Genomic DNA, 16,611 nt, shown 5'->3' with positions numbered 1-16,611 from the left:
AGAGGATGTGTATGGTCACACCTTCGCCTACCCGCGATCATCAGAAGTACCTGAAACAACAACTAAAAACCAAAAGCCAAAGCTTAGTGAGTTCCCCAAAGTACCAACACACAAAAAAATAACACACACACACACACACACACATATATATATATATATAACAACATGTCGGGTCCAATCAACCATCGACCATCGGGTTGGAATAACCCAAGCCCCGTCAACCTCCGGGTCCAATCATCCTCGGGATGGAATACCCTAGGTTGGAATGCCAATATACAATGAGTCCACTCGGTCTTCGGACTAGAATAACCTCAGGCCCTCAATATGAGTCTGGCATGCTAACCAGACCTGAGCTCGTATCTGGAATGCTCCTGATCCCTCAGTATGAAGCTGGCATGCCAACCGGCCCTCGACTCATATTTGGAATGCTGCTAGTTTTCTTGGCTATAGCACAAAGCAGTACAACTTCAACCCAACACAATATGTCGACATATAACAGATAACAAACATAAGCAACATGCAGATAATCATGCAGACAGAATCACAAGTAATCCTAGAGCTCTACCAGTCTAAGCATATCGGCAACTAGCATATAATCATGAAAATATATCCCATACTCAACATATTAATGTATAGTAGGATATCAATTCAATAGGCTGGCCTTGGTGCCTTCGACCCATAAGTACAGTGAGGAAAACTCACCTCACAGTCTGAATGATAGCTGATGAGGTCCCAACTCGGAATCTAAGCTCTAACCGACACCTATTCATCCAAATGACCAATTTTCAAACACCATTGAAATTACCCAAAATACCTATTGGTTAAACTTGGTCAAAGTCAAAGTCAAATTAGTCAAAATCAACAAGTCAACTTAGTCAACCTAACTGAGTTGACACAAAACACGTACGCGGGGTGTACTCCAAATGTATGTGTGATGTACTCAAGTATTGACCACCATCGGGGAGGTTGACCACGTACGCGCTGCGTACTTAGGTTACACAGGGCGTACGCCCAGTCTTCCCAAAACCTCATTAAGAGCTTAATGCCTTAAGCTCTTACGTCCAACTTTCAGATCCAAGACTAAATCATCCTCAAGAGTCATAAATTTTCCAACTTTATGACTTTGCATGTCCATTAAGTGCTTAACTCAACATATTAATACATTATTACACTCTAAAGAATGCATGGAGCAAAACCAACCATTAAGACCCCATTTTTATGGCTCAAGACCCTTCCTAAGGTCTGAAAGGACGGCTTAATGGGTCAAGAACATTCCATGCTCAAGAATCACCATTTTAGGACCAAAAAGTGTCTTAAAAGATCAAGAATCTAGATCTACAAGATGGAGTGGTAGAGATGCAAGCTTTTTTACCTTCTGGAGCTTGCTAACAAGGAAGAAATCCCAGACCCAAAGTGCTTCCTAACTCCAAGCTCTTCATACTACACTGTTCACCTTCAAGAATTCATCTAAACACTCCAATGGGCTTCAAAAAGGCACTCTTTCACTTAGGGTTGCTTGGGGGTCGTTCTCATAGAGGGTGGTTGAAGAAGGAAGGGACATGAGGTTATAATGATGATTTTATAGTGCCAAAACCCTAAAAAATTAGGGTTTTCATGATCTTCACGTACGCCCTGCATACGAGGTGTACGCCCAATGTACTAAGGCGCACCCTAGTATGCTTAGCGTACACACATACGCTTAGCATACTCCTCAAAGTTCGAATTTACCAAAGTGCCACTAGGGGACCCTTTTGCACTCTTTCTTTTATTTAGGGACCAATATGCAATAAATCTCAAAACAATGAAAGTACCTCAAAACAAGATGTTACACCTGATAGCCTAGGAAGACTTTCTGTATGTTAGATGAAATCGAAATCATTACTGTAGTTTCTTAGTGTGTGTGCATCATAGTTGTACATAACTAAGATTCTATAGCCTTAAAATGTTTGATTCATCCTTATTTCCTGTTCCTTCTTTGGTTGTGGGCTTATGGTAGAATCAAGTATTCGAATGTCTATAGGATTCAGTGTTATTTATGATTAGAATGCACGAGCAGTTATAGTGTTGGTGAAAATTTCATGAGTAAGTATATGGGTATAGCAGGCCAGTTGAGGAAGGATTATCCAATCTCGAGAGAGTGAGGATAGGATGCATGTGTGTTGTAGATGTGGATTTTTTTGTGTAATTTGTGATGATCCATTGTGACAATATATGGGTAGGTGTGGAAGGTAGTATGGGCCTGTACTACTGAAAGCACATGACCCATACGCGTAACAAGGAAGTCATAAACCCTGAGGGTTAGTCTTTACACGTTGATTAAATCAATATGAATTGTAGCCTTTTTTATGTACATATGTGTTTATTTTCAGTATGGTGATGATGAGAGGTTTTGGTTCTAGAGCTAGTGGCCAGGATAGGCCGAGATTGACAAGATCAAAAGACCTAACATAGTAAGTGGATCCTCCTTTAGAGGAAACTGATGAGCGACCCCACACATCAAAATACACAAGATCAAAAGAAGCAAAAAAACGAGTGACACTTTTATTAAACGATAGAGCATAAAATTTTGTCAATTTACAACCACAACAGTATGAAATATCATGACTGTTCAAAAGACCTAAAACACCAGTAGAAGCTAAAAAATTTAAACGTGATACTGAAACATGTCCTTAACGAGAATGCAAAGATAAAAATCAGAAAACGAATGATTTAAACGAAAAGATAACAAATCGACACTATAGGCAGCGAAATTTGACACTTGTAGTTGGTCTAAAAACATAAAGCTCCCCAAGTCTACTGTTGATCCCAATCATGATCCGAGATTATTGATCATGTACATACCATAATGAATAAGAATATAATACATAATAACCAAATTTAGGGGTCGTTTGATAGTTATTGACTGGGTTAGGGCTGCCTGAGTTAGAAACTGGTTGGGTTAGAAGTGATGATTGAGTTAACTTCTGACTGAAACTTGTTGTTTGATTTTGCATTTGATTGACTATGCAAAATGACTATATTACCCTCAAATAATATTTTTTTTAAAAAACACTACAAGAAAATAATCAATTTTGTTCATTGATCTAATAATATATCCAAACATTTTATCCAAAACGACACTTAATAAAAGCATTAATGACTTCAAATCTTTAACCAAAAAACACTTGATATTATTCTTAAATGCATACTCACTTTGTGACACCCCCATTTTCACGGCCATAAAAGACCGATTTTGTTTATGCTTTATAAAATTCAGAGTACCTCTTTTAATAAAAATGTTGCGGAATTTGTTCCCAGTAAAACATGATAAATACGTTATCAAAGCATTTCCGAAGAAAAGTATTTTTAATTCGTTTTAAAACATTTGGGATCTCATCGTCAATATAGAAACATAAGCATAAACAGAACTTACATTTATTAAACTAGTGATCTACATCTCTTTAATCTCTTAGTGTAATGTGACTTCATCTCAACACCTGTAATATAAATATGCTGAGTGGGTCAGGTTGGGAAACCTGGTGAGTACATAGGGTTTTCAACCCACAATAATATAATTATTATGTTTAAACAATCAAACAATCGACCCAATTACTCATTTCCATTATCTTCTTTACTCTTAAGGATCTATCCTAAGAGTCATATATCTCGCATTCGTTCATTCTGAAGTCCTTTGCTTCCAGAGTTATAGGACTGGCACTAAATCCATAGCTGCCAATGCTCGTTCGTAAAACACTAATTCCATAGCTGTTGGGTACTAAATCCATAGCTACCAGTGTTTATCTAATAGGTGCTAATTCCATAGCTACCAATTCCTAACAGATACTAAGTCCATAGCTACCAGTGTTTGTCCAATAGGCACTAAGTCCATAGTTGTCGATGTTATTTGTTAGGCACTAAGTCTATAGCTGCCAATGTTTACTCACATCATCTTTTATCTCTCATCATTCATCTACCCATCTCATACCTAACATACTTGTATATTTAAAATACGTATACAGTTCAAATCATTTAAAACATGTATAAAAAAACGTTCATCCAGCATAGACAACAAGTATTCAGATAATATGCACACATAGCACGTAGTTTATATAAAATACTTCATATCTATGTGTAAGATGAAAGTAACTATGCACTCACCTGAGAAGGTGGTGACTCGGTACTCAGACAACGCTTCGTTTACTTTAAAATAATTTCCTTCGACGAAACCTAGTATTATTACCACTAGCTTTTAGTCTAATATTTATCGTGACTAATTATTAGTCTTATTATTATTATATAAGCGTTTAAACAATACTTTCCAACCACTATGTACAGACAGGGGCCAGACATAAAACACCGGAGGGTATGACCATTTTGGCGTATAGCACTTCTGAAATCTAACAACCCTATGCGGCCCTTTAAACCAGATTCCCCGTATCGTGAGTAGTTAAACGATATTATAACAACACTTTTATAAGTCATAATAATAGCTCAAATATTTATTATAAATTTATAATAACAATACTAATTTTAAATATAAACTATATTTAAAACAGGGTAAGCATAACTTACTTACAAGGGGATTTTAGCTAGGAGTCGGGCTCTGCAAGGGCAGAAATTCGTCGCTGAATCTTTCTAAGAAAGATTTGTGCAGCGCTTCAGCGCTCACCTTACTATACTAAAACTACAGAAAGAGAAGTCGAATCACGAGGGGCCGAAATGCTCGGGGGATAAGGAGAGAAAGACTCTTGAATCAAGAGAATGGTGCAAGAAATATGAGAGCCCAAGTCTCTTATTTATACTAATTGAATTTTCAAAAACTACCCTCCATAATTACTTAATGACCTTTTAGTTATATAAACAACTAAACACCCCTCTATAATACTATTTTAAATGGGTTTAATGATATTTGTACTAAACTAATGTCGAAAGAACTCAACATTAGTCTTATAATGACCGCATCGTCGATACCTTTCTAATGATATATACATATGTATATATATGTGTATGTATATATATGATTTATACTTTATTTTAATACGTAAATATGCTATTATAATTTGTAACTCATTCATACGAACTCCGTTTTTGACGTTATTTATATAATTATACCCACGCGTAGGTGGAGACGTACTTTACAACTTTCGTTTAGTCTCCGTCGACTAATTTGACTTTATTTTTAAAGTTATATTTTTAACAGGCCGGGACAGGATTGATACGTTAAAATCTCATAACTTCTTCATCCGATGTCCATTTTCGTCTGTCTTTTTTATCGTTACGCTACTAATAACGAGATCTTCGATTCTCATTTAGGTTGTGTCGGCTAAAAACTGCTCGATCTAATACTCGAACTTCGGGCTGTACACTGCTAATCCGAAACTTCGAAAAATCATAACTTCCTCATATGAAGTCAGATTTGGGCGTTCTTTTCATGGACGCTTTTAATTTAACGTATTCTACGACTTTCGTTTAGATCGCTAAGGATAAATATCGCTTTATCGTAAATTCACTATTTACGTTTCCCAGTATCTGTCGGTTCCGTTGCGAAACTTCGACGGGTCATAACTTCTTCGTTATAACTCGGATTTCGGTGGTCTTTATATGTACGGAAACCTTGTAACATATACTACAACTTGGTTAAGATTATTTATTCTAAATAATATTTTTCCGAAAAGTCATTTCCGACCCCTATTATATCTAAATTGACTAGCCTGGATCTACGGGCGTTACACACTTAATAATAAAAAAATAGAGAATCTCATCCTAAACCACCTACAAACTAAAACTTTGACCCATTCTAGATCATCACTTCACATTTGAGAAAAACTATAATGTTTTGCAATATGATCCTTTTCATTCTAGAATCTCATCCTAAACGACCCACATGAAATCATATGAGCAAAAACAAAAAATAAAAAACATGGCTATGAAGAAAGAAAGGCTTCAACTTTTGCAATTCATTCTTCACACTACGACTCTCGCTTCATGACAAAGATCATGCTTCCATCTTCCTTCCTTTCACTTCATTCCCACAAACAGGTTAAAAAGAAGATCAATAACATCATGGGCAATATCGTCCAACCTTTTACAATCATTACTACTGGTATTATAATTGTTAACAACACATCTGAAACAACCGTTAGTCAATCTATAAACCTTATATCTAACAATTTCACAAGAAACCAACTCCAAAACTCAAATGATGAATAGATGATGTTCTAGCTTTTGAAAACAAAATTTGATTAAAATCGAACAAACACAATAAATTTTGTGATAGAACATTTAGATAGCAGGAGTATTGGCAAATGTGAACAACGAAAAAGCAATCCAACAAACTAATAAAAACAAGAAGAAAAAAAGAGCAATACGCACCTGAGTCGGAGGAAGACGTCGGAATTGTTCAATGGAGCAAGCAAGAAAGGGGGGGGGGGAAGGGTTTTTCCTACAGCTTGAAGGAGGTCAATCTCAGGTTAGGCACGACGACGAGCGGATGTGGACGAAGGCGTATGTGGAGGTGCGACGCGTCAACGTACATGTCGTTGGTGGATCTATAGAGAAGAAACATCGTTGGAGCCTGGAGATGCGATGATCAAAGGAGGGGAGATTCGTATAAAGGATTAGGGCAATATGGGTAATCTCCACTTTTTCTCCAGATTTGTCTCGATCCTTCAAATTTTGAGAAGGGACCGAATCAGATGAATATCATAGACCGAGTCCAAGGTTTAGACCGAGTCCATGAGTTTAAAAGCCAAATCAAAATTTTTGGACCCAGTCTCCATTTGGACCCAGTTAGAAGCCTTATCAAACAACCCCTTACACAGCTGACTGACCTACGCAAGATTCAAAGCAACTGTGTGAATATAATAAACATCGGTCAAAGATATATGAGCAGTAACAACAAAACCAAACCTATTACCGACATAGTTGTAACACTAGTTGACATAACAGAAATAGGTGAACCAAAAGATAACGAAGCAAAAAATGACAAATATGGTGACATATGATGAGATACACCAGAATCTATTATCCATAAGGATGAAGGAATACCTGAAGTGGGGCGTGGCAAGAATTGTACAGAATACCGATTTTGCTATGGAGGCTGAAACTGTCTAGTTGGTCTGATTTGTTGTTGCTGCTGATTTCCCTTGCTTAACAACAAATGACGTTGTGATTTCCAATAGTTTTTCTTTTTGCAAAAGGCACACTCATCAAATGCAACTTTAGGGTGATTCTGATTTGAGTTTTGAGGTCGTTATGGAACAACAAAAACAATTGGAGTGGTGGTTGTCTTAGACCCTTTGTCGGCTTGAGACTTGATACAAGTTTCTTTAATAATCAACTCATGAACAACCGAATCAACAGTGGGAAGAGGGGTACAATACAAGATAGATTCACGTAAGCCTTCAAAATCAGAATGTAAAGCCATAAAAAATTGAACTAACCATTGCACATCCCTTGTGGCAATGTAAGGCTGGAAGGATTTCAGATCAACATATTTAGTAAAAGCCAATTGATCCTACAAATCAGACATAAATGCATAAAACTTTTGAATACTCACAATAGTTTGTTGGAGAGCTTAAATATCAAACTGTAATTAATACTGTTTTGCAAAATTAGAATGTATGTACAGTCTAGTTAAGTGATCCCAATCACCAAAGGGCTTCTAGCCCAGCGGTATCGGGTGTTGCCCTCCCACCTAGAGATTGAGGGTTCAAGCCTCATTGGAGACATATGTGGAATTAGGAATAGTTTAGGAGTAGAGTAGATTTTCCGTTCTAAAAAAAAGTGATCCCAAACTTCTTTTGATATGTCATACTTTGCTAACTCTATGTCAATAGAATGATTTACATAATTGTTAATCCAAATAACAATGTTGGAATTATCTGTCTCCCACTAGTAAGGTTGCATATTTTGCAGCTTTTTCATCTGTTGATTTGTCCTTTGTACCTAGCACAATTCCCCTCACATCCTTCCCCCACAAAAAAGATCTTCATAACATAACTCTAATAGATATAGCTCTTGCCATCGAGTTGGATACTAACGGGTTAAAGCAAAGCATCTTTTAGAGCTATATTGTCGGTAACAATCAAGTAACAATTAGAGAAAACGGATGAAAAATATGTTATGATGTAAAATTGTGGCACGATAATCTAAATCACGTCAAGATTATCGAACGGAAATTCAAAATTGGTACCTAAAGTAAGAGCATCTCCACAAGTCATTTTTTTATAACTTATTATTATTGATCTTTATTTTTTTTTATAGCTTATTAGTTAGAGTATGGAGCTTATTTGCTTTTTTTTTTATTAATCATTTAATATATATTGAGTGGTCAATATACTTCTATACTTTGTCATTTAACCCCCTCATACTTTATTTATATTTCATTTTACCTTCCTAAATATATTTTAGTTTTAAATATTTTTTATCTATTTACTAATTAATTATTTATATTAAATATCTAATGACATTTCTTATATGGAATATAAAATTCTAATGATTATATTTATTTTTTTCAGTATTTTTTTATCATTATTCTGTAATACGTTTTCGCATTAATTTTTCTGAACGATATTGCAGTGGTTTAATCATGATACATGACAATAGTTTTAAGTCATATGACTTAACTGTTGAAAATGCTCTAAGTAACTTTTATCAATTTTAGTTTGAGGGCCAAAATGTCATTTCACCTTGTAAGATTTGAAAACGAGATGGACCACAATATAAAAAATATCAAAACTTTGAACTAAAATTACAGATCCAATCAAACAAGATGAACCGTAATTTACTCCATTTTCCATCCAACCCAGTCAGGACATTAAATTCGAAGATATTTCTTGAAAGAAAAAAGCGGGAGGAAAAAGCATAACAGGACATAAGGAAAAATAGAAAGACGACGGTTTCGTACCTGCCTTTCTTGACCCTACAATACAAATAAATTCTTTCTCTCTCTCTCTCTCTCCTGGCACCTACTACTAATAAAAGAAGAAGAATAGACCCTTTTAGCTATATTCAGTAGTAAATGGAAAATGCCCAGAGAGTCGATACAAGACCTATAGAATGCTTCGAAACTTCAAAAAAGTCTCAATCTTTGAAGTGAAAAATCGTGATATTTCTTCACAAAAACCATTTGGTTTGGAACAACCAACAAATAAGCAAATGGGTGTCGTTACTCATGAAGCAATCAACCAGTTGAAAGCCTTGATGGACCAAGGTTCGCTTACAATTGAATTCTTCACCATTTTGTTTATGATTATCACTAATTTTTGACCTTGTTTGGCGGGGATATATGCAGTTGACGAGCCTCTTAAAAGAACATTTCAGGTTTGAAAACTTTCCCCATTAATTTCCAATTTATCTTTCCTCTTACACTTTTACATCTGTTTGTTTTAGAAAATAGAAATTAAATTGCTAACCAGAAATTACTATCTTTATTTACAGAATGTTCATCAGGGATATATAGTCGAAACTTTGGATCGATTCTTAAAAGCAAGAGAGGGGAATGTTGCCAAAGCCCACAAGATGGTTCGATCTTAATTAATTATCTTATTTTTCAATTACTTTAAAATCTCATTTTTTTTCTTCCCGAAATTGACGTGGGATCCTCATCTTTGCATAAATTTGATATACAGTTGGTAGATAGCTTAAACTGGAGGCTGCAAAATGGTATCGATGACATATTATCTGTAAGCATCAGTATTATTCATTTCAATTTTCATGGGTGTAGAATTTTCCCTTAGTTAATATCGAACATTTATATAATAATACGAATAATTCGCAAATTATTTCGTGCAGAAACCCATACTTCCTGTTAATTTTTACAGAGGAGTGCGTGATTCTCAGCTGATTGGAGTTTCTGGTTATACAAAAGAGGTGCGCATTTGCTTCCAATTTCATAAGAGATTACTATACATAACTGAGTTTGACAATTTGTATGCCTATTTTCAATGATGCGACAAAAAGTTACTGTTTTTGTTTTTGTTGTATCTTGTGTCAACTTGACTGAGATTTACTCATTTTGTCTACAACAGGGTCTTCCAGTCTTTGCTATTGGTGTAGGTCTCAGCACATTTGATAAAGCATCTGTAAGACTTTTTTATAATATTCCCTTTTTACAACTTTTATTAGACTTAAAACTACATAAAAGAGTCTTATGGTTTATTTTGATGTATTTATTGCAGGTTAACTACTATGTGCAATCGCATATTCAAATTAACGAGTATCGAGATCGTGTAATATTGGTGAGGATAGTTTTTTATATTGTTCATTAGCTTGTAAGAATTAAATGTGTTGAAATTGAATTTATTAATTTAATTGTAATGTAGCCTGCTGCAACAAAGAAACATGGAAGATATATTGGCAAGTGTGTGAAGGTTTTAGATATGAGTGGCCTTAAACTATCTGCATTGAACCAAATAAAAGTAAGTCGTTTTATAAAAAAAAAAAAAACTATTTTAGTTGTCACAAGATATAAATATACCTGGTGATATCTCTCAAATTTTCTACATAAAAAGCACTTTTTGTATATGATTAAATGCAAGAAATAGCAATGTACTTTTGTTTAAAGTACATTGCTATTTTTTGCATTGGGACCTAATTTCATCTGTGTTTCATGATTGCAGCTACTAACAACTATATCTACCATTGATGACCTCAACTATCCTGAGAAGACAATCACATATTATATAGTCAATGTTCCATACATATTTTCAGCTTGTTGGAAGGTCAGATACATACCATGTTGCTCATATCTTACAAAAACACTAAACTTTGAAATGTTCAAATTCTCTTCGAACGAAAAATATGAACAATTATATTTTTTTTTTTAAAATTATTTGCAGGTTGTAAAGCCCCTTTTGCAAGAGCGAACAAAGTTGAAAGTTCAAGTCTTGCAAGGCTGTGGACGTGATGAGCTATTGAAGGTGAACTTATTTTGTGTTATCTCCCCATTTAAGGCTATGTTTGACAAACTAGCTGTTAGCTGAAAAGGTAGTTAACTGATAAAAAATAACGTTTGGTAAAACTAGCTGATAAGCTAACTGAAAGATATAAAATGACATAAAAGGTCAGTTGTGTTGTTATGATAAAATGAGTTTACTAACATTTTTTTTTTTACCTGGTGTAGATAATGGACTATTCTGCCCTTCCTCATTTTTGTCGAAGAGAAGGGTCTGGTTCTTCGCGAAGATCTAATAACAACACAACTGAAGATTGCTTCTCATTGGATCATCCTTTTCATCAAGAACTATACAACTACATGAAACACCAATCAGGGATTCAAGAACCTACAAAACCCTTCAAGCAAGGATCCATGCATGTACAACTACCCTTAGCAGACCCTAAAAAGACCGAATTCTGCAAAACCTTGGCTTCTGAGTGGAGGAAGTTTGAAACTCAAGATGATCTTTCTATCTCTTTACATGATATCAAGATCAGTGATTAACTAAATTAAACCATTTGGCCTTCTGTTTTGATGTGTTTTCTCATAAATTACAAGCATGTGGTGAAAAACAAGCAATGTATGTAACGTAATGTAATAATCTAGGTATTTCGATGTGATTGTACATATAGAGATGCATAATAAAGCAATCATCCTATTGTACTACTTTCTGTTGTTACAATTACAAATTAAGGTGGCTGTTTTTGTATACATATATATATACATGCAAAGTTACGTACCACTGCACCTATTGTATGTATCATTAATTACAAGTGATCAGAAACATCTGTCATCCACTAAAACTAAGGGTGACAAGATAAAGATATAGTACAAGATATGATCAAAAGAATTTAGTCTGATCAAATCTATGTGTTGATTGATTAATTAATTACCATCTTTCTGATCCTTATATTTAAATTTTTTGAGTTCACTTTCGATAGCTTCTTTTGCTGCTTCAGCCATTTCAGCCATTTTTAAAGCATCAGCTAGGGACTCGTCTATACCATTAGCCTCTTCTGTGATCTTTTCCAGCTTCTCAAGTGTTTCTTTCTCTCTTTTCTTGATTGTCTCCACTTGAGCCATTGCAGTTGCTATTTTTTCATCAGCTGCTTTTTCTGCTTCATCTGTTTTCCTTTTCAATGCTTCATACTCTTCGGTTGAGATCTTGATCATGTTGTTGTTATCATTCCCAGCTTGATCCTTCTCTGAAGTCTTTTTTTGTATTTGTTCATTCGCAAGCTCTTGTGCTGCTTTTGCTTTTTCAAGCTCTCTAAGAGCAACTTCCAGACTCTCTTCGGCTGCTTTGTTGGAACCCTTGTTGTTTTCAGCTTGTTTGTTGAGTGCTTCTGTTTGTTCTTTAGCGCTCTCTTCTTCTTTTTTTGCTCTTTCGGCTTCTAATACCATTTCTTTAATCTTTAGTTCTAGTTCCTTGATACCATCTGTTGCTTTTGTTATTTCAAATGAAGCCTCTTCAATTTCGTTTTTAATTCTGTCTAATTCAGCTTGCTGTTCTTCCCTTTTCAAATCGTCTCCCCTCAACAAATTAATATCCCGCCTCACTTTCTCAAGCTCCTGTTCTAATGTCTTCACCACAGCTGCAACTGAAACCTGTTCTTCTTTTGTCTCTTCAAGTCTCTTTTTGGCTTCTACAACCTCTAACTTTGCATTTTCTAAAGTCTCCTTATCTGCTACACGCACCTCTCGTAATTGTTCCTCTAAAACGTTAATCGCTTCGGTTGTTTCTTCTAGCTTTTGTCCTAAAATCCTAAGTTCTGAAAGTTGATGTTCTTTTCTCAAAGACTCGATTTTCATGTCAAGTTCCTCCTTGGCTTTCTTGGTTGACTCTACACGATAATCTTTCTCTTCTATAAGATTGAGATGCTCTTCATGAGCTTTCTGAGAAGCAAGTTTCACCCGATGAAGGGTTTCACGCATTTGGTCAACTTCTTTAGTTAAACCAACCATTTTCTCATTGTTAACTTTTGCAGCATGTTGGGCATCTGCAGCCTGTTGAAAAGCAGCTAACTTTGCTTCTAAAGCTGCATCAAAATCTTGTTTAAGGTTAGTAAGTTCTTGTTTGGTTGAGATTAGCTCGTTAGCAGAGGCTCTATACTGTTGTCTCTCCATGTCAAGATCTTCTTCCCAACCATCGTTACTTAATTCTGTGCTGCTGGATTTTAACAATTCCAGTTGTTGAGCTTTATACTTTGCAGCTTCAGTGATCTCAAGGGCTGCATGTTTATCTTCACCTATTATCTCTAACTTGCTAGTTAGCTCATGCAACGTGGTCCTTGCCTTTTCTAGATCACGACGTGCTTGAGCTTTTATACTTTCTGAACTTTTTACAAGTTCTTTATACTTATCAAGCTCCTTTAATGTCCAATGTAGCTCTGTCTCCTTCTCCAACACTTTCTGTATCAACCACAAAACAAGTACATATATATTATCATGTATATGAGAGAGAATTCATTAAACCCATTCATGCATGCATGCATGCATAACGAAATATATATACAAACTCCTTGCTTTATCTATATCATAATATCAATATATCAAGATATTATATATATACCTCATCATTTTTACTTCTGGATCTTCTGAGAGCGGGTTTTCCTGATTTTGGTGATGTTTCTCCAAATAAATTAACAGCAGCTTTGACAGATTGGAAAGGTGCCCTTGTATCGATCTCTCCAACTACAGGAGAGCCTTTGGGAGAACCTGTTAATGGAGAGGGAGAAGCTGCTGGTTTTGAAGGAGAAGTTGCCACATTTGGACGAGTTCTTATTTGAAAACTAAACATTGTTTCCGGTTATCCACCTTTGATTCATATAGATAAACATAAATCAAAATCACGATAATAAGATATTAATAAAAGGTATATTATATGACCACGAATCAAAGTTCAACGATATTTCTGATTGATGTTATTCAACATAACGTATATATGGATGCATGTGTTAAGAGAATGTAATCAAACGTAAATACCTCGAGGGATCCGTTGCGTCTTTGTGATCCCGCTTTCTGGCTCAGACGTGTAGATCTTTCGCCTTTCTTGTTTTCTACATGAGATACACCATTAAATTGGAGGAAAAAGAATGGGGAATTTTCTTTTCTCTTGAAACGGGAGAGATCCGACTGCAAAAAAGCGAATAACAGAAGGAAGGATGGTGACAGGAGGTCAGCCTGGTTTTTTGGGAGGAAGATAACATGAACAAGTTCAAAATGTTGTTTTTGGGAATATCATTAGGGTGAGGGAGAAAGAGAGAAAGAGAAAGATTGAAGGCCTTTTTTTTTCTAAATTTAGAAACCTCACTCTTCTCTATTATTTTAATTTGCTTTGAAAGAAACTTGCCAAGGGGAAGGGGGAGGAAGATCATGAAGTTTTGGAGAAATTCTCGGATAATATTTATACAATTATTAAGGAAGTTTAATTTTCATTACAATTTTCAAACCCCTTCTCATTCTTAACCATCCATTTCTATGCATGACAAACATATCTTTCAATTAAAATATGAAATATTTCATCATATATTAACATGATATTATCATCAAAATTCAATTATTGCTAATCATGTAACAAATGTGTCAATACATAGGCGAAAAGATGAATGGGATCATGTCCCCCAGCTTTTTAGCCGACTGATATTAACATAGCTTTTGCAACAGAATCGATCAATGTTGTGAAGTGATTAAGAAGCATAATTTATCAACAAGCGGAATCCAATATCAGTGTATGTATTTCTTTTCTAACAAATCTGTTGATTTAGATGCATATAGAGTGTTTGATGAAATGGAAATGATTTTTTTTAATCCAAACGCCACATTTGTGGTTTATTGTTTTTTTGATACTGCAGTTACTGATTTCATAGATTATGATTTTTTAATGATTCCATAGATTATGTCTTCTCATATATATATGGGATCTCAAATCTTTTACATGATAATCTAATATTCATGTTAACTGACATGAAGGACTCCTAATTTTCTTTTAATTTTTACGTCGTTGCTTCTATTTTTTCTTCATTGCACATAACTCTTTTGATTAATATAGGCGAACGTAGAGGCAAGAAACCAAAGCTATGACACATTAAAATTTAAACCAAAAAAATGGACACCAACAATATGGACAGAACGGAGAGCCAAAACTAGTATTCACAATCACAGTCACCACCCAAAGCACCACCTTTCTAAGAACATGATTCAACGGAGTCAACACTTTATCTAGTATATATAGTTAATATATATTATATACCCACAAAAAATTTGTAAACTTTATGCATGATGTCAAATCATCCAACTAAAAGTTATCTTTTTTTGCTTCGGGACATTGTCTTTACCATATGCACTCTCAAAAGGGGTGGTTAAGCCTACATTTACTATTTTTTTTTAATCATGTTGCATAGAAATTCATATAGAATTTTTACATCATCTTTTTACAATCCATATAATTTTATTATTGTTTTCCTATAATTTATTGAACTCAACTTTATTATTGTTTTCCTATAATTTATTGAACTCTGAGAATATTACAAAAGCTAATATATATATATTGATAACGTTAGGTCTATTTCTAGACCTGGCTGCTAGCCAGCCGGCGAATTGGCGAGACGGAACTGTCCGGCAGTTTTACCCGACAGCCTTGTCTCGCAGCCTTTCCTGACAGACCCTTGGCTACACTACAAGAAATTAGAGTATTACCGGCGACAATCGTCCTCGCTAAAAGTGGGGCGCCGCTAATACTATTAGCAGCGACGCGTTGTCGCTAAAACGTCGACGTTGATGTTTCGTCGCTATTAATCAAATTGTCACCGCTAATGCTTGTTTGTCGTCGCTAAAGACATGTCGCCGCTAATAAGCTAATGTCGCCGCTAAAGACCTGTCACCGGTAATAACCTATTGTTGTCACTAAAGGCGTCGCCGGTATTGGTGTTTTTCTTTTATATATATATATATATATATATATATATATATATATATATATATATATATATATATATATATATATATTTCTCATTAAAATTGAAAAAAAAAACTTGGATGATATTAATTAATCTAATCCTACATCATTCCATTCCAAAATATTAATACAATATTTGTTTAAAATACTCGTCTGATTTAACATATAACAAAATATCGAAAATACTAGTCTAAAATACCTGCACATATAAAACATAAAAAAAATCCTACAACTATCTACTCGTCATCATCGCTCTCTTCGTTTCCTCCAGTTTCATTTCGTTGTGGCAACGAACGAAACCAATCTTCAAGTGCAACACTACATGTCGGATCTTTTAACATTGTTTGAAGCATTTCCAACTACAAATAAAACAACATAGTCTTATAAAATACCAATATATCAAACTATAACCAAACTAACAATTACCAATATATAAACTACTAGGTTAAAACCCGTGGGACTCACGGGTGCTAATTTTAAATAGAATTAAAAAATTAATTATGTAATAAAATAATATATCATTAATTTAGAAAACTTATGAATTGTATTGTGTTTTTATTAACTTTATAATTTATAGATATTTAATAAGTATGTAAGTCCAATTATTTGATAAAAGTCATGAGTTTGCATAATACAACATACATTTGAGTAAAGAGAAATAAATAGAAAAAATCATTGAAATTGAATTGCTATAAAACAAACAAAACATTTTAGTTATGTAATTAACATAAAAAAA

At 34.6% G+C, this 16,611-nt stretch overlaps 2 protein-coding genes across 2 annotated transcripts; one reads left to right on the top strand and one right to left on the bottom strand.

Annotated features, from left to right (window-relative positions):
• Positions 1-8,893: 8,893 nt before the first annotated feature.
• LOC111886238 (phosphatidylinositol/phosphatidylcholine transfer protein SFH2) lies at positions 8,894-11,660 on the top strand. Its single transcript, XM_023882472.3, has 11 exons — positions 8,894-9,193; positions 9,275-9,303; positions 9,421-9,504; positions 9,612-9,665; positions 9,775-9,852; positions 10,011-10,064; positions 10,161-10,220; positions 10,305-10,400; positions 10,602-10,703; positions 10,821-10,901; positions 11,105-11,660. Exons 1-11 carry the CDS (start codon positions 9,040-9,042, stop codon positions 11,420-11,422), a joined length of 1,110 nt encoding a protein of 369 aa, XP_023738240.1. The 5' UTR covers positions 8,894-9,039; the 3' UTR covers positions 11,423-11,660.
• Positions 11,661-11,803: 143 nt separating this feature from the next.
• LOC111886199 (WEB family protein At1g12150) lies at positions 11,804-13,718 on the bottom strand. The gene is made up of 2 exons (XM_023882431.1): positions 13,491-13,718; positions 11,804-13,330 (listed from the first exon to the last, which is right to left on the bottom strand). Exons 1-2 carry the CDS (start codon positions 13,716-13,718, stop codon positions 11,804-11,806), a joined length of 1,755 nt encoding a protein of 584 aa, XP_023738199.1.
• Between the last annotated feature and the right edge of the window lie 2,893 nt (positions 13,719-16,611).

This window comes from Lactuca sativa, chromosome 4, assembly GCF_002870075.4.
Source record: "Lactuca sativa cultivar Salinas chromosome 4, Lsat_Salinas_v11, whole genome shotgun sequence".
NCBI lineage: Eukaryota > Viridiplantae > Streptophyta > Magnoliopsida > Asterales > Asteraceae > Lactuca > Lactuca sativa.
This window is presented reverse-complemented; position numbering and strand designations above follow the sequence as displayed.